Below are 24,476 nucleotides of genomic sequence, written 5' to 3'. Positions count from 1 at the left end.
GGACTGACTGTATTGCATGTTATGCAAAAAACTGCAGAGTTATACATGCATGCTGCTGCTGCTGCTTGAGGGGTCTAATATACTCAATTAGACCCCTCAAGTGATTAAGCGTTCTGGTACAATGACGCGTAAATTCCGATAAGAAGAAGAAACACTTTATTGCACGCAAAACATAAAGGAAAAGAAACGGTGAGAAGTTTATAGTAAAACAAATCGTAGGCATGCAACTGGCCATTGCTGCAAGTTCGCTGCAAGCCATCTCTTACAGGTAACCTTATTAGACAGGACTTAGAGCAAGAGAAAGGCATAAAGTCAAAGTCAAATATATCTTTATTCTAAGAGGCACTTTTGATGCGTTGATTACATACAAAATGTTTACATAGCAATGAGTAGTGATAGCGATAACTACATTCGTAAACTTAAAACTAAAGCTACGAGGGTTCCAAACGCGCCGTGGTCTAAGAAGAAGCCCACAACAAACTTAGCCGGATAGTGCTAAGAGTGTTCTAAAAATTATCGGTGTCCAGTGTCAAGAGTGTTCGAATATCCGATAAGGGATATTAGTTATATTTAAAGCTAAGAAAAATAACAAAATTAACAGTCAGACACTTGCACGAAGGTTTCCGTAACATTATCTATAAAAACGTCAAAAAAAAAACATTTATGTTGTATAGGAGCCCCTTAAATTTTTTTTTATTCTGTGGTTTACTATTTGTTGTTAAATTTCAACTGTCTAACTATCACGGTTCATGAGATAGTTTAGTGACACAAAAGACGGAAGGACAGTCGATTCTTACTAATAGAGTCCTGTTTTACCCTTTGGGTACGGAACCTTCATCATATCGGTCTCTGCCTTTATGTTCCACGATGAGAAAGCCATACGGACAAATAAACTAAGCGACACTCATACCACTCTGTTCGGGTCGGGGGTTAAGAATCATCCGGGGGGGATAAACGGCCTAAGAAGCGCTACTCCAGTTCATTAATGGGAGCGGATACCGAGGCCAGCTGACCTACTTCGCGCGATCGATGCGGTCAGTGACCCCGGGTCGTGCCCGCGTGGGAATGCCAGCTTGCGATTTTTTTATCTGTATCGGAAGTTGTCCGAATTAGATTTACGGAAACTTTATTGCTGCAGGCTATTTATACCCGCGACGGGGCGGAAATGATCGGCGATCTAGCAAATAAAAAACTTCAAAGTTTGGCGCTACGTCGAAGAGTTGCCTGTCTATCGGTATTTTATCAGAGATGTTGCCTACGTTTAATTATTTGATAACAGGAAAAAGGCCAACCAATGTTGGAGCTTTTAAATATAATACTTTGTAGCGGCGGCCATCTTGGACCGATTTTTAAAAAAATTGTGTCATCTGCTAAATGGAATAAAGTTTCTGGCTGCCTGTTCGAGAAACACTACTAAAGTGGAGTGGTTTTTGATGCTTCAATATTAGTCGTGCACACGGTGTGTGTATGTTCACCTTAAAATTAATTCTGCGCCATGAACCGATATAAGTTAAACTTATGTACACGCGACATAAGTTAAACTTCTTTGGCGTTACAAGATATAAATCTTTCCAAAAAAAATTATCTTACGCGTTATTTGTAGAGAAAACAATAGAAAAATCTCTTGTTCCCAGGAAACTGCTTTGAATGTTGAGCGGAAAGAAATAACTTGTTCAGTAAAGAAGTAACTTGAATACTGCTTGTTCGGGCCGAGGCTCGGCTTCAATTACATGAACTCGCAAGGTAAGAAGCTCTTGAGAAAACCTCGGTGTTCAAAATAGTTCACTAAAAATTCGCTATTCTATCGGAAACTAGCTTGAAAGTTTAATTGGTGTATGTTACATAGCAATTAGATGGGTTTTACTGAATTAAAAATTATATACCGTAAATTCTTTGTCGAAAACTGCTGTTTACGCGCTGCTACAGTTCCGGGATTGATAGTGAAATTCAAATATTCAAATTCCGTTCGTGACATTTTTATATTTTCTACTAGCGGTTGCCCGCGACTTCGTCTGCGTTTGATTTTGTTTTTTGATGTGGCTGGATTTTGATGTGGATGTAGTTCTAAAATATTTTAAAGTATTCAGTATCGCTAAAAATGAGGGGTTTCCTGCTGTCCGCTGGGGACTTCTGTCCTCTATCTCCAACCACATTCTTTAGATCTACACAAAGATTGGGCAAAATTAAATACATATTATAATTATTTATTTATTTATTTATTTATAATAACCTCTATAGTACAAAATAATTATTTAAAATGGTTATAATTTGCCAGAGTTATGGTGTAAAATCGTCAAACACTCATCCCCTCGCCCAAAGGAACCGAGCTTAATGTCGGAATAAAATGTATCCTATAATAATTTTAACACTTCCAAGAATTTGTGTACACTGTTTCATGAGGATCAGTTAGGTAGTTTTTGCGTGAAAGCGTAACAAACTAACTGACATTGACATTTATAATATTAGTAGGGAAGTAAGGATAGGGATAGGGATAGGATAGGGATTTGTTTTTGAAATTGTGATTCCCTTAACTATGAGTACTACAGGCAGAGATGTTCTGGTGAAGAACTACCGCCATGTTTATTTCTGCCGCCAAGCAGCATTGCTGTGTTATGGTGGATGCCGTGGTTGCCGGAGTAATCATAGGCATATGAGGCTTAACAACTACGCCGCAAATTGATGGACGCAGAGAAGCGCGTGCAGGGCGTGTTTCTTGCATGCCCTGCAAAGTGTTGTCCTGTTTATAGGCAATGCTTTTCCACTAACCATTAGGTGGTCTATCGGTTCGTTCTGTCAATCATTATAATAAAGTTTCGTTTGCTACCAATTCTCCTTATGTTTTCTTTCCTCTTATTTAAAAGCAAAAACAACAATAATGAACAGAATAGCCCAAGCTTAATTCAAATTCATTTACAATACTGAATCGTGCAAAGCGGGTAACCATTTAGTCAACTAGACTAGTACGGATCCATACCCATTGGAGCCCTCACTCACCACAGAAAGGTCAAGCAATGTTGTAGTTTTAAAAAAACCGAACTTTAATATACGTCCATTTTTGACTGATTTTCATCAAACATAGCTACGAACACACCCGACCTTTCACCACACGTTTCTAACACAAAAAACTAAATCAAAATCGGTTCATCCGTTCGGGAAATACGATGCCACAAACACACACAGACACACACACGAAAACACACACTCACAGAGAAACGGCATGTTTATAACAATCTGTCAGTTTTGGGTAAAAAATGTCGGAAAAAACCCAAGTACTCATGAGAAATATAAAAGTTGAATAAGTTCAAATAGTTTTTATGATTATAGTGGTTTTAGTGAATTATGCTGTAAATAGAGATGTATATATATATGATTTGACTCTGTGAGATAAGGATCAGAGATTTCTTTTAGTATTATATTTATTTTTAATTTATAGCAAAAATACGCTGTTTTTGCATGTCTGACAACAACAATACACTATATACTACGCACATACTGCAGCTACTTCGTGGAACAAAACTCCCTCCTCTAACGAATAATAATCCCTGCCCTAATAGCATTAACAAAACCTGATCCGCCCCAAATACGCTGCTACTTATTCTACTTAAGATCGTTATTTATTCTTCGGGAAGCGTTGTTTGGATAAGAAAAACAAAAGGAAAACTGGTTTATGAAACACAGATTATCCTATAACATAATTAACTGCAATTATTTATTAATACACCCCACCGAAGATCTAGACGAGCCCAGACAACCTTCAAAAGCCACGACAAAGTAAAATCATACATTTTCATATTCATTATGTATAATTATTTACCGAATAATAAAACTTGTTTTAACTTTAGCTTACAATATGTAGGTACTTTGCCAAATATACGTGTGTGATAGTCCTTGAGACAAGGTTCCCATTCGGGGAGACCGAGTTCAATCTCCCCGAAACATTGTTCGGAAACCTGCATACCTGAGAGTTCTCTATGATGATCTTACATCTACTGCGATCACCAACTCGTCTGCCCACATGGTGGTTGTGGGCAGAGCCTCCCGTGAGGAGGGCTCTGCGCCAGTAGAGGACTGTGAAAGACTCTTGACGGTCGATTAGCGCAGTGGGCAGGGACCCTGCTTTCTGAGTCCAAAGCCGTGGGTTCGATTCCTACAGCTAGAAACTATTTGTCTTTGTTGTGTTTATTATGTCTATTATAAGTATTTATATATATTATTCATAAAAATGTTCATCAGTCATCTTAATACCCTTAACACAAGCTACGCTTACTTTGGGACTAGATGGCGATATGTGTCTTGTCGTAATATACTTTTTATTTATTTACTACGTGCTTGAAGTTATCACCATCACCTTACAATTATGTAAACATAATCCATATTTATGAACGCTTCATAAGTGCCTGTGATAGGAATTTTAAATTTTGATGTGTTTATATTCCATTGTTTTATTCATGTAGGCGTTAACACACTTACGAAGCGTTCATACATATTATGTTTACAAAATTCATACATATAATATGTTACCATTAATGTAAAGTTAGGTTCTGTAGGTTCAGACAATAAAAAGGTCTGAAACGTGACATAAACCTATTTTTATCTCGAGAAAACATTTCCAGCGGGACGAAGCCGCAAACGTAAGCTAGTACACTAATAAATTCACCAGCACGTAATATCAGAGGCTGCATAATTGGAGGCGAGTTATCGTCGGCTGTAATCAACTTAGATAACGTGTGGTGCATTTGCAATGGCGGATGGGCATGATCGCGAATTTCATGATCATAACATCATCGGCATTGTTCCCAGCCTTTTAATAGCATAGGCCTTTCGCCCTTACAGGAGAGGGGGCATTGAGAGCTTTGAACTTCTCTTCAATAATGAACGAATACACTTTTATTATTCACACCAATAGAGCGATAAGGTAGATGACACAAATTACAATTGGCGTCATTATCGCTACATATCGATCTCTCCCAGGTCTTTTAACTAACTCTATGCCAAAAATTAAATAGATTGGTTGTTAAGTTAGGGCGTATAGGAAGGAAAAACAATCTCACTTTCATATTTATAACTAGCGATCCAACGCGACTTTATCCGCGTGTAGACATTAGACATGCTGTCGCGAACTTTTTATTTAAACTATTGAATAGGAACAGTTCCGGTACATATTATTTTTATCATCATCATCATATCAACCCATTACCGGGCCACTACAGGGCACGGGTCTCCTTCCACAATGCGAAGGCTGTAGTCCACCACGCTGGCCCAATGCGTATTGGTAGACTTCCGACACCTTTGTGAACATTGTGGAGAACTCTCAGGTATGCAGGTTTCCTCACAATGTTTTCCTTCACCTTGGAAGCAAGTTATATTTTTATTGCTTAAAACGCACGTAACTTAGAAAACTTAGAAGTGCGTGCTGGGATTCGAACTCGCCTGTTGTAGTCCTGCCTGGGCTATCACCGCTTCACACATTATTTTGGTGTTACTTTATAAATAAATAAATAAATTAATTCTCATTTATGCTCGTATTGGTTATAGCTTCAAGTTATATATCTACAACCTATAGCTTTCTTCGATAAATGGACAATTCTTCACAATAAGAGTTTTCAAAATAGGTTCAGTAGATTCAGAGATTACCCCTACAACCTCACAAACTTTACCTCTCTACTATATTAGTATAGATATTAGTATGGATTATATTAGGTTTCTGGAAACAACGTGTCTCATCTCAGCTAGAGCAGAGACGGAGACAAACGACGCTTCAATAGATTACTCCGCGCGTGTAGCACGTGCGAGCACATATACCTCCCGTCACAGCCTCCCGTACGCAATGGCGGACAGGCGGAGCTGGCAGGTCGGATTTAATTTGATATATGCTACTCTAAAATGGATGAATGCGTGTTAGTTGAATAGCAGTTCATTAAGCCCGACGCAATAAAAGGACGCAATCGGTTTGACTGTTTTATTTTTAGCGCAGGCAATAAATCGTTCCCTCAGGATTTTTTTTAAATCCACAATTAAATCCGAACGATTTCGTGGGAAATAGCTTTTCAGAATAAACAGACAATGTAATGCTAACATATTAAACAATTTATTTAACAACTGTTAGTTTTTTAGACTAGCGGTTTCACCTTTTTTTTCTAATTCCAGTACAACTAACACGTTGACTGCAATCTCACCTGGTGGTAGGTATTTTGATGAGGCAGGCTAATCGGTTAGGGGTAAGGCAGTTATATTAAACCCACACCTCTAATCGATTCCATAGGATTATCGTATTTGAATGTAAAATCGTTTAGCTTTGTCGCTAGGGTGAGAATTGGGCAGCAGTCTAGACCAGGAAAAATTAAGTAGTTATAAATATCTCATATATATACGACAGAACTAAACTTAAAAATAGTGTACCCACAGTTCGCGCTTGTGATGTTAGGAGCTTCTAGGTAGTAGCAGAGCTTTTTATGACAATTAAGCTTAATTTGCCATACTCCGCGAAAAGCAGGAGAATCTGTATAGTGTAATTTATAATTTCTTCAAACTTTATACTACACACCGAACAGATCGTCGGAAGGTTCCACCCCGCCTTCGCACGGGTGCAATGTAGACACTAATGGTGTTTGGAGTAATTACTAATACAATTCCGTAGTACATTAACTTAATCTACATCGTGAGGTTTAGCCCGCGTTTGCGATGTCATCATCATCGTCATATCAACCCATTACCGGGACACTACGGGGAACGGGTCTCCTCCCAGAGTGAGAAGGGGTAAAGTCCGCAGCCCACAACGCTGGCCCAGTGCGGATTGGTGGACTACACACACCTTTGAGATTCTTATGTAAAACTCTAAGGCATGCAGGTTTCCTCGCGATACTTTCCTTCACAGTTGAAGCAATTGATCTTTTAATTACTTAAAACGCATATAATAAATAAATAAATAAATATACTACGACAATACACACATCGCCATCTATCCCCAAAGTAAGCGTAGCTTGTGTTATGGGTACTGAGAAATCTGATGAATGAAATGAAAATTAAATATTCGTGACAATACACAAAGTTGCGTTCGAATATCAATTCGTAGCTACAGGCGTCTGCACGAGACAACTGCAACTCGTTTACACTACAATTGCTACAGAAGTAGTAACAAGGCACGCGACACGACAATTGACGAACTTTCTAGAACTTACGCTTTGTAAACTGTATCTACCCATAGCATAAAATACCCTAAGTATGAAGTTCTTAACACTGAAACGACAAAGTACCATAAACTTATTTTTGAATGATGTATATTGGCTAACAATTATTCATTGTAAAGTCAACATCTCCTGAGGATGCTCCGGTTTCGTAGAGGGTACATTGCTGAAGATCTGTTTGGTGTGGAGTATAAGGATTGACGAAATTATTAATTGACGGCTGACTGGCGCAGTGGGCAGCGAACCTGCTTTCTGAGTCGTGGCCGTGGGTTCGATTCCCACAACTGGAAAATGTTTATGTGATGAACATGAATGATTTTCAGTGTCTGTGTTTATCTGTATATTATAAGTATTTATGTGTATTATATTCATAAAAAAAATTTCAGCTATCTTAGTACCCATAACACAAGCTACGCTTACTTTGGGCCTAGATGGCGATGTGTGTATTGTCGTAGTATATATATTTATTTATTTAAATTACACCATACAGATTCTCCTGCTTTTCGCGGAGTATATAGCAAATTAAGCTTAATTTCATAATGAATAATGTCAAAGAAAAACTTAAAATAAACCGGATAACCTTACCGCGTCACTGGATAAAATCCTGTCTCCAAGCAGACTTGTTCCGATGTAAATAGCGTGGTTGCCAGGATGAATAAAAACACATTAGTAAGCCTCAGGTTGATGGAGACAAGGAGCACTTTAAAGGTACACGTTTCTTGCAATAAGGATGATGCCTTGTTTTGGTTAAATTACGAATTGATTTAGGTAAATTGCAAATTACCGCGAAAACAAATCACAAAACATTTAGAATACGCAGCTATTCGGAGTTGAAGCGGTAAAAAATTGTGCATATACGACGATGACGAGTCGTCACTCGGCGTCTAGCCAAATAAAGCTGCAAAATCTAGCGATCGCTTGATTTTTGCAGTTATATATATATTTATATTATATATATAATTGCAAAATAAATAAAAATCCACTAATAATATAAATAAAACACCCAGACACTGAAACACATTCATGTTCATCATACAAACATTTTCCAGTTGTGGGAATCGAACCCGCAGCCTCAGAAAGCAAGGTTTCTTTGCCGCACAAATGAACGAATGAATACGCTTTTCTTGTACAACTCAGATAAATTACATAAAAATGCAAAAGCCATAAAGCGATAAGATAGGAGGTACAATTTGGCGGCCTTATCGCTATACAGCGATTCCTTCTAGTAAAAACGTATGTTTTTGTCGTATAAATGTTTATAAAATCATAATAATAAAAGCATCAAGATGTATCTTGTACTTAGTCTACTAGTCACAATCCTTGGTTACAACAGGGAGTTAAAACAACAAAGTTAGTTGAAATACAATCCCTACGGCGAACTACAAAGTCAATTCGGCTCTTTCTTTCCACTTTCAAAATGAGTCTGGAGCGGAAATAACATTGACAGCCACTCAAGGGGATGCCCCTTTTTATAATTGTGGTATATCTGAGACTTATACAGGGTCGGGCACAAGGTTAAATTATGATCGTCAAAATTTCAGTCAGAAATTTTGTCGGAGAATAAAAACTGGATGATTAGGCACTTTCAATAATACCTTTAAACGAGCAACCCTGTTTAAATGTATTTATATACATAATCTGAACTACGGAAACGGCTCCAACTATTTTCATGAAAAGTAGTATGCAGGGGGTTACAGCGGCGATAAATCGATCCAGCGAGATTGAATTTTTAGAAAACTGCTATTTATGTGTTTTTTAGCATGAAAAACTGCAACAATATTCGGTGCGCCTAGAATAGGAAGGAAAATTTCGCCATTATCTACAACGTTATAATAGTTTGGGTAGGAAATTGGGCGGTTGCAAAACCCAGAGAACCCGGTTCGATTCCAGATAATTATTATTTTTTTTTTACTCGGATTTATTTATTTACGGTCATCCAGGTTCTCAGTGCTAGACCTACAAAATGAAGCTTTTTTGAAGATTTAATGGTTCTGAAGTTTTACTTTTAGATCTAATATTATTAATGCCATAGTATGTCGATTTTTTCTACCTATGTTCGGCACACATGTTCATCCTGAATAATATTCTATTCCAGTCTTGAAAAAGCTGCAGGTAAATGTTACCCGCGGGATTTAAAAATATTGCATTTGTGACTTACGCATGGCTCAATTGCTCCATTGCGTCTTGTCTTGGTATTTGGTTTGCATAGCAGTTAGGATACATTTTATGCTGGGAAACTAAAGGTTTCAATTTTAAAAACCCAAAATAAACGCGTACGGACTCGCGAGGAAAAGGTATTTTATAATAAATTTACAAGACCTTAAATATCTTTTTAAGGACTTAAAAATATTACCTCTCCCTGCTCTATATGTTTTCGAATTGTGTTTATTTGTAAAAAAGAGTATTGCATTGTAAAATTAAAACAATAACCTATTTTATTATTTCAAATTGGGAATTGGGAATTTTATTATTGATTATTATTATATCTTAACTTTAAAAAAGCTAACGTAATTTTTTCTATAATTTCAATTATATATCTTCAATCTTTAGCAACAATATTTGCACGCCCAATTTCTGGCAAAAATGTACGGGCCTTGATTTCTATATTCTATGTTGTTGCTACCAAATAAATATTCTATTCTATTCTATTCTAAGTATTGTAGCAAATTGAGTAAAACAAGTTTAGTTGACACGATTTCCTCAGCTCAACAGAGAGTCTAAGGAAAACTATTTAGGACCAGGTAGGCAATACGCCTTTTGAAATAAAAGTAAAACATATGACGTAGAGATTTTGTTTAATCCAAACCCACGGAGGCGTTAGCTAACATTAGTAATCCTATAGCAAATAGGTTGGTCGTCGGAGTGACATCTTATTAGACGGCGTCGTATCCGCCGGAAGCGGAAGTGCCGGGCCGGGTATTGGCGGGAGTGTGGCCTAATGAGCACGTCGCCTTTTTCTCTTCTGCACGGTAACACTATTAGTTGTTAGTAGTTGTTGTTTCGTACCGGATGTATATCCTGCGTTGGTAAATACAAGTTAGTACTTTTTTTTTAATCTATAGAGGACGGTAAATCAGCCAGTGAAGCTAGGTAGCGCCGGTCTTCTACCGGCTAAAACCCGCCCAGTGACCTCATTGCCTTTTCAGCCTATCGATAACATTTTTGAAAATTCACTTGATCATGTCTTTCTTCTCCTTTCTCCTTTTCCCGTATGAATCTTCTAAATAAGTTTTTTTCCGTCTTTTACATTTTATGCAACAAGCTACATACTTTTCCGTATTTTCATGTCTGAAATGTTTCTTTAGCTGTGACATGCCGTTTTAACTTCATTAGATATAGATCTGAGAGTTATGTGATATAGGACAAACATTTTCCTGTTGTGGGAATACTACCCACAGCCTTGGACTCAGGAAGCTGAGTCGCTGACCACTGCGCCGATCGGCCGACAATTAATTCGATACTAACTATCAAAAAACTTACTCTAGATATTAATATTAAATATCTATTACAATAAATAAAGTTACAAATTGTTGAGTTTTTAACTCCAAGTATGTAGGGTACGCGTAATGTAATATATTGCTTGTAGATTGCAGAGTCGTATCTATCTATTAGCGCCATCAGAATGAGGTTGCTGCTTATCCACATTATTTTTGATCAGAGATGAAATCAGAGATCTTCCTTCTCATTGCAAAAAAGTCATTAGTATGAGCACTCAAGTACATTTTAGATTTACTACAATAACGAGGTAAGCCAAAAAGCCATTATATTGAACTGTGTATGTGTGTTTATGATAACCTAACCTTTAAAGATTGACGCAGTATTACAACAATTTTACAAAACCGAAATAAAGGGCGGAAAGTCGTTACTTAATACAGCTTACCGATAACATACTAAGTTGCTTACACTTAACTTACGCCTAGCCATCAATTTGCTGTTTGCCATGTTTGTGATTGACGCCACGGGCCGCGTCGCCATGATGGATGGCGTGGTGAACGGTTCACTGCGCAATCATATTTATTGAAGGCCTTTTTATATATCCCACAACTGAGGGAGGTTAGAGGAACAGATGAGGCGGAGTTCCACAACTTTATATAATAGCGTTAAGTGAAATGGAAATATTCTTTGTATAAATAAAAATAACATAATTATAGTAGTCAACGTTTGTTAACGATATTTTTTCATTTTTTTGTATCTCAGTAAACAAGAAAATTATATTTACTTTTTCTTATTTTTAATTATATGGTACTTTTATTCAATTCAGCTGATTCAGGTATGCCAGCTCCGTTATCCCTTAAGTAACTTTGGTAAAAAAAAACTTAATTATATTGAAAATACCTACTATAACATTTGAAGAGTTGCCTCGATTTTTCCAGAAAATTTGAAAATGGGAACAAAACGGGTTCCTATGGAACACATGAGAAGCACCTATACCATTTCTAACTATTTTAAATCATTTTATAAATGGCACAGTTCTGAGGTAGCAAACATAAAACAAATACAACCGAATTGAGAACCCTCTCCTTTTTTAAGTCGGTTAAAAATTATTTACTGGTACTATAAGTAGAAATTTTCCATTTAACTTGGCACCGATTAAAAAGTGTTGTAGAAATTATTTATTTCTTACTTTTTAGTTGTATAAAAAGTCTGATTTTATTTGTCATATTTTTTTTTAATAGTTAATAAATCCATTCAGTTTTCCAAGCCTTAGCATGGTATAAACTGACAGAAAGTCAAACATTACGGAGACTGAAACGTGTTTAGACATTATTCAGTCGCACCGATCGTAAAATGTCATACAAAACATTTTGATAACTTTCGCAGAGCATCAAGGTAAATAAATTTAAAACATGTAACACTGGGATAAAACCTAGTTGGTGGGTTTATTAAAATGTTATTTTGGCGCTGGGCAGGGAAATCACACCGGTTTGAAAGAGAGCCTGTCTGCGGGGCGGCAATATTTACTCGTTAGTCCATAACAAAGGACTCACAAAAAATTGAATTTTTAAAACTTTACTAAGAGAATGTTACTCGCAGGAGGTAATCTCAGTTTTGCATTTTATTTTTTAAAAATAATTATGCGGGCCAGCCCAATACGCCAAACTTTGCCATTAACTTACTACTACTAAGTACATAAAAAAGGAACCCTCAAAGGAAGAACCATCAAGTGGCCGAGAGGTGTTTTTATACGCTTCCGAAATCGTCATTGATCTTCTTCGCTACAGAAACTTCAAACATGTCCTTTACAACGCCAAAGATCATATCAAGTTAAGGCCCTGATTTATTTTGTGGTCCTCACTTGTACAACGGTCTCAAGGGATCAGTCTAACCGCGCCATAGTGACTTAAACCCTTGGTCTAAGTCTCGTAGGAGGCCCTAGAGATACCGTCATATTGCTATAAAGCCTACTGCCCAATAATGCATTTTCAAATGCTGTACCCACCGCAATAAGTGGCCATAGCCAAGCCTATAAAATAATAAACCCTGGCATTATTTATGTTTTTTTCGTAATAATCGACGGACTAAGTAGATGGCCCATCTGCTTGGTATTCGAAAACCTTCGCCTATAAACCAACACTTCGCAGGGCATGCTAGGAACATCTTGCCACGTGCCGGCCTGGGTCCATCAACCAGAGGCCGCAGTGTGGCCTGTAATTGTCATTTGCCTGTAATTACACCGGATAACATCAATGCTGTTTGGGGGGACAAATAAGCACACTGCTTCGCGGGCAACATCTAGTAAATAAATATGATACAAGTCTGACGCATCCTGTCGATAATTTTATCGACAACTCAGTCTCTCATCAACAGTATGAAACAACAACATTGCAGAGTTCGAATGTGTGTTTAGTCACGAGTGAGGGCTCTAATATAACAAACAGTTGACACCTCACCTAACGCTTTGTGTAGCATGTCTTTGTATCTCCGGGGGTCGATACTTACCTCGTAAGTAATATATCGGCCTCGTGTGATGTTAACTGAAATGTAAATATTCATAGATAGAAAAGGGGGACTCGGGAACGACCGAGCTGTGAATACTTAGATGCGAATCAAGGTGAAACACTTCAATTAAATGCTTTGTTTTAACAGACTTCTAAAAACATTGTTTTACAACGAAAGTTTATTTAACTCGAAGCGCAACCCCTGTTATACTAATTATTGTATAGTTCCGGTGGCCATCTTTGATCTTCACTATCAGTTCTACTTTTCCATAGGGTGTTTTTAGCAAGAAGATGCACAAGTTCCTTTAAGTAATAATTATATTGGTATAGTGGTGCCTATAATTATAAACCAATTTCGATGATTCTTTAAAAAAACAAAACAAATAACAACTATACAAAAAAAACATACATTGAGAACTTCCTCCTTTTTTAAGCTTAGATATGTTCAGCGAAACTCCGCTGGTCGTATAAAGATATGTGTTTAAGAATGGGAGCTAAATGTGAGAGCACAACTTACCCTTGGTTATGGTACCTGCGGTCGTTTACGTTTTTTTAAATTATATTAGGCATTTTTTAATTGCTAGTTTTTTAAAATAAAAGTTTTTATTGAGCTGTTATTTTTAATTATATTAGGTATATTTACATTAGCTACTTTTTTGAAATATTTTTTTTTATTGTGCTTACTCGCATTGGAATAGCGAGGTCTATTTTCTCCTCCACTAAGTCAGAAGAGGTCTGCAGAGTGTCAAAAATCGTTCTACTAACTTATCATTACAGATACTATGTAGTGCTGTGCGAACGCCCTGTTGCTGGACCGTCGAAGCTTACAGGAATCGCTACTAAGCGATAAGGCCGCCTTTTGTATTCTAATTCAATCTTTGTAAATCTATTCTTCTTTTATTTCTCGTACTTCATAGTGTACTCTATGTACAAAAAAGAGTTAAATAATAAGGAAATGCAAGCTTTGAGAATACGTCAAGCATCGCCAATAGATATCACGGGCCAAAACCCCCTTCGTTAGTATTATTCAATAGTTTTCAATGTAAATAAAACGTTTCCGCCGTTCCGCTTGTATAGTTTATCTCTTTTACGCCGTAATAAAATACAGCTTTATATAAAAGTAATTTGGGGAACCTTTTTTTGCAGGGATATAAAATCTGAATATGATTTTCTCTGGGCTCCTTTCATCGTATAAGTATTGCGGGCAGGGCGACTATTTTATGACTTAAGTGGCATAAGTTAGGATCATTTTTGGGAAAATTCAATAAATCTATTTTGCGAGCAAAAAAATTACTTTTTTATTTAAGCGCAAAACGTAAATCATTTCGTTATTCATCATACAAAGCATAAACCCTGTTCCACTACTAGGCTACTTTTCTTCTTCTTGGTCAGGAGAGAGAGAGAGATAGAGGAAAGACCGAGCGTTGCACCAATACGTTATTAGGCTTTGTCCATGTAAGGCACAGGCTCTCTTATCCCATTAAATAGAGGGATTAGGGTTAGAAAATAGACCCAAAAAGCTGCTCTAATGCGGTTTGGCAGACTTTAATGAGCTTTATCACATATTAGAGATAAAAACTATATTGTTTATCATTATTGATGACGGCCGATTGGCGCAGTGGGCAGCGACCCTGCTCGCTGAGCCAAGGCCTTGGGTTCGATTCCCACAACTGGACAATGTTTGTGTGATGAACATGAATGTTTTTCAGTGTCTGGGTGTTTATCTATATATTATAAGTATTTATGTATATTATTCATATAATTATTCATCAGTCATCTTAGTACCCATAACACAAGCTATGCTTACTTTAGGGCTAGATGGCGATGTGTGTATTGTCGTAGTATATTTATTTATTTATTGTTTATATGATTTCTTAATAACATGGTACACCGCTCCGCTTTCATATCTGGCAAGATAGAATAATGCAACTGCTGAGTTTCTTGCCGGCTTCTTTTTGGTAGAATTTTCCTTCCGAACCGGTGGTAGAGTCACTACAAACAGACAGACTTGACGTTTCAACGAATGAATGAAATTTCAGAATGAGTTCTATTTGAAAGAAATGAATTTCAAATTTGAATTTGTACCTGTCTTACTAGGGAATATAACCCGGGACTTTGTGATCTGTAGTTGAACATGCCAACGGGCAGATAAAAACGCATGGTATAGGTTGTGGTACAGGTATGTTAAATTTCAACTCAATCGAATGCTAGCAAGTAGGCTACTTGAAATATAGATTGCGAATTTTGCACCAGAAATAAATACGAACGAAGCCTAGTTAATTAAAAGCTTGCGAAAATCACTGTCGAAAATATAATTTCAAGTTGCGTATGCTGTTGTTCCCACAGGTATTTCCGCGTAAATGGTAAAAGCCTTTAGACCGGCTCGTTTTGGAGGCCACTTTAAAACTCATTACCGTTTTTCCTTAATTACACCCAGAAGAGCGTGCTTCCCACGAAGGTCTCTGGAGAATAGTGTGCTTAAACCATGGATCTATCTGATGCTGTTCACATACTTCCGATGGAACAAAGACAGGTACTTCGCTAAATACGGATGGGTTTATCTCGGAATGATGTTAAGTGTCAGACATATTGACCTAAATTGGCGTAATATACAACTTTCACTTGTTTTACTAGCTTGTAGTTTAAAAAGATATATTTGGTGTACTTATAAATTTCGACTTCGTTTTCGCGGATTTTTTTGTATTTTCCTATGTTGTTTTCTGATCCTGACGCAATGAGCTGCCAAATATATAATTAAATATATAATATTTAAAAAAATGTAAAAAACTACCAATGTGTCAAATCATTTTATACCATCGCAGAATACCTTAGCTGCTATGGGTATCATAAAATATCTGTGGTTCCTGCCTAATTTTGCATGTTTGCGTGACCTCATTCTTCTGACAGTTAATTAAATTTTTGTATTGATTTAACATTAAAACTTATAATTGTGATTTAATAACTAATACAATGATTTAATATGCCACTATAAATATCAGAACATTATTTTATATAATTGATAACAATTAAGGTTATTATTAATATAATTTAATGTTAAAATTTTTCATGTTGATGTATCAGCAGAATATGTTAGCACTTTATATCCTAAACACCAATATCTAACGCATATTTAGCAACATAAATATTACATTTTATTTCATTTCAAAATTTCTTTAAAAAACTAACACAAACCTATCGGTGCATTTTTTTTAAATAAAAAGAAGTTCTATGTTCTATTCCAGACTATAATATATGCAATGTGATATCCGGATCTATTCAGCCCACCTGGTGTGATTGGCAAACCTCCATCCATATAAAGTTTCGCATTTATAAGTAGTAGTATTTATAGCATAATTAGTTAGGTTTTAAGGAAATATTTTATTGAAAAAAAATCTATAACTTATGTAAAACAAACATAACCTGCAGACTAGCAACTATCGGTCTCAAGGAGCCTAGGTGGCAGTGCTTAATTCATAGGCTACGTTCCAAAGCACCTACATGGGAGGCCGTCCAACATTCCCAGCAATGTGCTGATACCATAATCCTGCTTGTTATAGAAGCAGTACGTTTGCATGATCGCCTTAAAATAATCCACTCGAGCACTCACTAACATTGCCGACGCACTGCAGTGTCGAGGTTTCCTGAGCTCCACCCTCATCACAGTATCATTGGACACGCAAGGCTTTGCTGCGTATATTTCGTCCACAGGCTGAATGTACAAAGATTGCTAGCTCTCCTTACTAAGGTTCTTATGGTTAACTTAACTTACGTTCATCTTCGGAATTCTATTATGTTGCTTATGCAGTATGGACGTCAAATCATGGATGGTCCTTATATATCTCTCCTGGCCGTATCCAACCACAGCGACTCTTTCTAGCTACTTTTACATAACAACTTTTTGTTTTAAATGTGCTACCACATTGACAGTACGTTAGCATTCAATACGTCAATATAATATATAAGTCTACTGCTGGACTAAAAGCTGCTTCCAACGGGTTTGTCCATGGGCACCTCAACGGTCAAAACGGTTGGTGATTGGGAAAGAAGGAAATACACACAGAGGACGCTCCTGCCCGTTCTCCGTTACATTCCCTTAGTCGCCTCGTACGACGCCCTTGGGAAGAAGAGGAAGTGGAGGAGTGCTGAAAACTGTGTTCTGTTCTGCCAATACAGATCAGTTGTCATATGGTAAATTATAGTCATATGAAGTACTAAATTTGTTGGACAAAAAAGAACTACTTCTGTAATAAATGTTATACCAACTAAAAATAAGTAATTTTTTGAATGAATCAAGCTGAATACTATGTGCTAGAACTAGCTTCAAATCGCAATATACAATTACACGTAACTGATAGAAAATTTGGGTGCACACTGATATACTGAATACATCTGCATAGCCTTTTCGAGGGTACAGGTGTAATGTTATGTTCTGTGTTTGAGTAAACAACGGATGTGATAACAGCATTTTGTTGTAGCGTTCTATCGCTGTCTATCTCCAAACATCCGTATCAGTTCTAAATTGCTAATTTAAATAGAAAAAAAAAAAAAATTGCATATCGATCTGTAAATGACGGAATTATATAGAATCTATTTGATGGAAGTCGCTTAAAAACAAGTGGTCCAGACAAATCGTAGGTTAATCAGCCATGGTGTCTGAGAGTGAACACCTTGCTAGTGCCGGAGTGATGCTGGGTGGTGGACACCTACCTTGGGGGTGCCGGGGTGATGCCGGGTGGTGGACACCTACCTTGGGGGTGCCGGAGTGGTGGCGGGCGGCGGCGGAGTGCGCGCGGCGTGTGGCGCGATAGTGCAGACGCCGCAACGCGCCCCCCAGCCGCTCCGGGGAGCCGTCCCCTCGGGCCACCGTCATGCTGCCCTCCGCACCTGCCAGGAAGCTTCGATGATGAACCCGTACTACTTCCGCAAGTCTTCCTTCTTTGTTACGTTTTCCACTACATAGCCCTTGACTGCAATCTCACCTGCTGGTAAATGATGATGCAGTCTAACACGGTAACGGCCAAATCATCGGTTGGACATCGTACCGGAACGATAAATCGCTTAGCAGAACGTCTTTGTAGTTTGGGTGGTACTCGTAACTATCCACAGCAAAACTTCCCAACAGACCAACCAGAGAAAATTCAGGAATTACAAATTCCCAAATTACTACTGGAGGGGTTCGGGCTCGTGACTTTTCACTTGAAATGAATCACGTACGCGGACCCTTTTCCTAGGTTTCGGGAGCGCAGGACTCAACTTGCTAAACTCGTTCCATTTTTTCCCTAAGCCAGTAACGCAAGGGGGTGCCCTAAGAAAGGCGTTTTGCCCGATTTATTTAAACGAAGCCGTAATTGCAATGAGGTTCCTCTGGTCTCTAGGTTTCTTTCGGAGGATCTTCATTTCTGATATGATTACTTTGTCGACGTAACTGGAGTAGTGGTGAACGCTGTTGTTTTATAAGTCAAGGATATTTTCTGAATTCTCTCTGGTCTAGTCAGTTTGGTCTGGTCTGGTTAGATTTGGCTGTCCTTTATTACCACTACCAAAAAAGATGTGCCGCGAAAACAGTAAAGCGTTCTGGGAAGTTACCGTGTAAATACCCATTAGGGATATAGCCCTTATATAACTGTCACAACCCTTACACCCTTGCTTGCTACTGTGCTCCATCTTTTCCGTCAAGTAAAGGCTTACTTGTTGTGGAATATAAAGTTACAAAAAAAAGGTTAAAAATGGTCTTTTTAATATCAGCTGAGATTGTAGTCCAGCACCAACTTTTAATAATGAGAGTATACGATAAAACTAACCTGCGGGGTGTTCAGGGGAGGGTCGAGACGATTGGATCTTGTTGGCCTGGGTACGCCCATCCGACTGAAACAAACCATGTAATTACACACAGGAGTCCATCTAGTTGACACTTGAGACTTGGCAGTGACCGGTCTCCAAGCATTATACTTCAATACTTATAGCTTAAGTGTAATATAGTATGTCTGATAGTGTTTTTCTGAGCACTGATCTTGATGACATAAACAAATGACATAGGATATTGAAATAATAATAATTTATTTATTTCATATATAAAAAAAAAAAAGCCCACGTTTCTGTGTTTTTTTATAGTAATAATTGATAGATATAACAGATTGCCCACGTGATAGTAAGTGAAGAACCATCGCGTATAAACAGGGCAAGACTACACAGGGCATGCAAGGAACACGTCCCACAAAATACCGCCCTGTGTTCGTCAACGTGAGATGTAGTTGTTAAGCCTTATGTACAAACGTAGCGGCTCCAGTGGGCATGGTGGTAGTACATCCCCTTAGTACCCATAACACAAGCTACGCTTACTTTGGGGCTAGATAGCGATGTGTGTATTGTCGTAGTGTATTTATTATTATTATCCCCGGAAGAGCTCTGTCACAAAAATTAGTACTAGATTTTTAACAAGATAGCCATTATTACCTATGGCCAGGCCAGAAATATTTTTATCCCGGAAAAATAAACGGTGCTAATGAGGTTTTAAAAAGAAATAAATTGCTAGTATTTAATAAAATACCGATCAAGCGCAGAACAGACTAGCTGTTTGTACGATAAATTATTTCCGTTTTTCGTAAGAGTTTATAAAAAAATCTATACAATGCTAAAAAGGAAAAACTTAGTTTTTTTACAACTCGACTAATTACTTTAAAATTATAAATATTATTTTCTTTTACTATTAGGTTTTTGTGCCCGTTGTTTATTTATTATTTTCATAAATAATTAAGTAGAGCAAGACAGAGGGGTGGTCTATAAACAGTCAGTAGGTCAGTAGGTGTCGCCTTTTGGACGCCGCGCTGTCCCATTACTGCGCACGGCCAAATCCCTTTTTTTTTAGAAGGTCTCGTCTGGATTTATTTGCATTTTGGTTTTTGTTTTTCATACAACCATAAGAGGCATGGGAGAAACACAGTCTGGCTAAAAATCTGCGCCTGTGCTATAATAAACACACCTACCAAAGTTATCACCTCTTAAGTTCAAAGTTTTAGACCCGCATTTTGATTGTGTCGACGAGATTAGGTTTTTGTTTGTATCTTCATTGGTTGTATCAGAGTATCTGTAGGCTGTAATAGACATGAACTATATACTTGCATTATTTCTTCTGATGACATTAGACAGATACCCGTCAGAAAAACGATTGTTTGTTAGATTTGAAATTTAGACAGCTCATCTCAAATCATTCCATTTCCCACCTCTATAATTTGTTTATTTAATTCACATAAAGTTTATAAAATTTTATCATCGTTTTTAGGAAAAAAATTAAATCAAACTATAGAATAAATCGTATAATATATTTATAAAGTATAATCAATTTTTCCTATCCAAATATTTATGTTGTTTAATCCTGAAGTTATTTATGTTTAATTTCCCTAACTTTTATTAAACATACAGACTGTACGTTCAATTAGCCAATATATGGGAAACCCCTTACATTGGCTAATTGAACGTACAGTCTGCGTCATCTGCGTAAATCCAGAAGGGAAAAAAAAAGATTTGGACTTGTTAGAACCGAGCAAATATTATTACAGGATTATATCGAAGTATAACTGCATTATTGTCGTTTCATTCAAAAAAAGTTTGTATCAAAAAATTCGGTAAAAAAGCAGAATCACAGAACGTATTAAGGAATTTTGTACTAGGGGTAGGTAACGTTGAACTCTCCGTGCTACACGGTCGCGTGTCTTGCGCGTCACTGGATCAGCGCCCCTAGCTGCAAGGCGCGGTGCATTATGATTAATACCGTGTCACGGAACGCCGGCACGTCGGTTGCTGTAACCACTATATCATGCACCACTGAGTAGCTATAATCGGTAGGTATATAGAGTATTTATATCCACTAACCTAACTGGAGGAATAGTCGCAACAAAGAGACAGACTATATTACAAAAGCGCTGAGAAAGTACGCCTCCTAAAAAAAGGTTTTTTTGTTTTTTTTTGTCATTTATTAGCCTATTAACGTCCCGCTGCTGGGCATATGCCTGAGGGTTTTAGAGCATAGCCCATCGCATTCCGTTAATGCGGGCCGGCGGTCTTTCAAATTATTATTACCTATAGATATTGATAATAATGGCCAGGATCGATGCAGAGGGTTAAGTAACCCGGGTTGATATTCCTTTACAGTAAAATTTATTATAAATTTTAGTCTTGACCCGGGAATCTTGGAGACTGAATTTTTTGGGTATGATAATTCGTAGAAATCCCTTAAATACGACAATTCTCTCCATAGTCAAAGTCAAATATTTCGTCATTCAAGTAAGCACATAGATGGCACTTTTGATGCGTTCATTACATACAAAATATGTACATAGCAGTGATGGCGATAGCTACATTCGTAAACCTTAAACTAAAGCTACGAGGGTTCCAAACGCGCCCTGGTCTAAGAAGAAGCCCACAAAGAACTTAGCCGGGTGTTCTTTGTGTTATCAGTATCTCACATTGTCATTTGAAAATATTTTTAGAAGCAACCTGTTTAGAGTAATAATTCACCTTTAATAATAATTTCCACACTTTTTATCGCTTACGCAATCCTTTATACTATAATAGGACTTTTCTATAAGCATTCGCTCAATACAAACTTTGAACTTTTTTAGAGACATCTCTAAGATATCAACCGGTAATTTATTATAAAATTGTATACAGTTTCCTTAAAATGAATTACCCAGAATAAAATATAAATAAATAGTAGGGATTTGAAAATAAGCCCATCCAAGCTATTCCAATGTAGGTTAGCTTCCTTTCTATGACGTGATAGTGATGATAATGCATGGAGCACGCAGTGCTATGTGTAGGGCGCATAATATTTTAGATTTCCTGGATATCATATTCCTTTTCCATCCGGGTATCCGACACCGGACTAGTTATTCTTACTACATGCTGCACCATAAGATCAACAAGGCAGTCATTCAGAATAATGTTAAGTGAAGCGTAAGAGCCCGTTTATATTTGAAAATAAAATCTAATGACATTGTTTCATAAGCATTCATTCAACCGAACATCCCCACGATATCAGAATTATTGAATCAGAACTAAGTTTTTCACCCGTGCACCTCTAGCATGTAACAGATGCCCCTTTATATTTTTAAATGTATAGCGATATTATTTTAAAAAGACATCTTAAATTATTTTATAATTTTTATTCGTGTTTTACCTACACTTGCAGGTTACTAAAAACACTAATAACATTCCTACTATACAATACTAGGCAATACAGTCGTTACAAGACTGATATAAAAGGCATATACTAATTTCGTCATCGACGTAAGGAGAGCCTTAGCTTAACTGGCTAAAGCGCTCAGGCCGCGATTACCAGAGAGTCTCGGTCTCAAATCTTGTCGGTCCGAAATTTTTATATTTATTTTAAAATGAAAAATCATAAATAATATAAAAATAGTCGTATATGTATTTCAACTGTAATAAATTGTTTTTTGTAATAAACTTTCAGTGCAATATATTAAGACTACATAAAATAAAAAGCAATTCATTTAAAGGAAATTGTATACAATTTTACAATAAACTACCATGTTGGAGATGTCCCTTAAAAAGTTCAAAACTCACCAACCCTATTTTTATTGTTTGGTTTAATTCTTAGGTGGTGAAGTTGTCAAAAGTTAACCCCCTAATTACACCCCCTTAATGGCGGGGCCAGCGTCAAATACGCGTTTCCCTAACGACTGATAAACACCGAGCCACGGCCGTTTCCGAAACATAAACTTTTACATCGGGACTATCAGCTGCTCATAAAGCCTTTGTCATTGACAGCATTGTAGATAGCATAAACAGGACTGACACCGAACCGTTGATTTCATATGAGATTAAACATGTACCTACAGATCGTCCGTTTGGATTGTATCGCTGCGAGCAATATAACACTGACGTTTGAATTTAATGTCATTACATTATTGTCACGTAAAATCCAAGCACTGAAATTGTTTTAAAAGGAAGTTCGGAACTAGTCAAATGTCTACATTCTGGTGCATTTTTCACAAGGGCAACATATGTCTTAAGAGAAGTCCTCCAGAAGCCCTCGAATGTGAGAAAAAATGAACGGGTTAATGCTGCGTAGGCACTTAAAGAAATAACATAGAAAAACCAGCTTTTTATAAAGCGTTTTATCTTAGAATAGCCATAAGCTACATGAGCATATTAAAATAAAAGCAGTCAAGCGCGAGTCGGGCCATTATCTATCTTATAGGCCACATAATGAAGAACATACAGAAACCGTTTACTACGTGACTAATATTGAATCACATCAATAACCCCCCACTTAAGCAGTTGCCAGTAATTATTTCACGTCTTTACGTTTACCATAAAATGGGGAAAATAGGAAAAGTTTGTGAGTTAGCAACATTCCACAGGTGTGAATTGCGACGTGTGCGGGGTGTTTACCTCATTAAATATATATTTTATTCCGTTTTTCAGTGTTTATTGATAGCGGCAATAGAAATACATCATTTGTGAAATTTTCAACTGTCTAACGATTTATGAGGTACAGCTGGTGACAGACGGACAGACAGGGAGACGGACGGAATTCAGGTAAATACTCTGTAACTGACCTTTTGTTTTACCTTTAGATCAGTAAATAAAAAGCACACGGCTGACATAACCACGCCCCATTTTAACTTCTATTTCAGAGCGAGCACGCTCACGGGAAAGCTTTTATTGCATTTAGCTACAAAGTAGGCACAAACGAAGCCTTTTACGGTGTTAGCGGCGTTTACTTTTAAAATGTAGCACAAAATGTCTGTGTTATTGTAGCTACGGAATACTTACTTTATATTATTATGAGCGGTTCAACGATAATAATGTACTAATAAACCCCGGCATGCCGCGCCGCATAATCCGCTCGCGATTCTGTACTCCGTTTGATCGCCTACGAAAAGTCGTAGCGTGATCTTTAATAACCTTTGACCTACCTCAATAAATAGGCTATAAGTCAAATATCATCATATAGACCCATTACTGGCCCACTACAAGGCACGGGTCTCCTCCCACAATGAGAAGGGCTTAAGGACGTAGTCCACCACGATGGCCCAGTGCGGATTGGTGGACTCCACACACCTTTGAGAATACTATTTATAACTCTCAGGCATGCAGGTTTCCTCACGATGTTTTCCTTCACCATTGAGGCAAGTGATATTTTATTTGCGGCAATTGTTTATTATTTTATAACAAATTACCGAATTAAATCTTTGAGATGTCTCTCAATAAATTCAAAGTTTATATAGAACGTAAGGTTACTGAACAATCCTATTATAATGTTAAGGATTATTTAAACGATAAAAAGCTTGGACGTGACTTGCTCCAACTTCATAGCTTAAGATTAATT

The 24,476-nt window shown here is 37.3% G+C and overlaps 1 protein-coding gene across 1 annotated transcript in view; it reads right to left on the bottom strand.

Annotated features, from left to right (window-relative positions):
* LOC120625932 overlaps positions 1 to 18,975 on the bottom strand; it is a 105,654-nt gene extending 86,679 nt beyond the window's left edge. The window contains exons 1-2 of the mRNA XM_039893208.1: positions 18,925 to 18,975; positions 17,871 to 18,007 (exon numbers count right to left, since the gene is read on the bottom strand). Of these exons, the coding sequence (XP_039749142.1) occupies positions 17,871 to 17,993 (123 nt within the window). The 5' untranslated portion in view covers positions 17,994 to 18,007; positions 18,925 to 18,975. The remainder of the gene's footprint in view (positions 1 to 17,870; positions 18,008 to 18,924) is intronic.
* Positions 18,976 to 24,476: the final 5,501 nt, after the last annotated feature.

Source organism: Pararge aegeria, chromosome 1 (genome assembly GCF_905163445.1).
Source record: "Pararge aegeria chromosome 1, ilParAegt1.1, whole genome shotgun sequence".
Lineage (NCBI taxonomy): Eukaryota > Metazoa > Arthropoda > Insecta > Lepidoptera > Nymphalidae > Pararge > Pararge aegeria.
The sequence above is the reverse complement of the archived record's forward strand: the minus strand, read 5'-3'. Positions and strand labels throughout refer to the sequence as shown.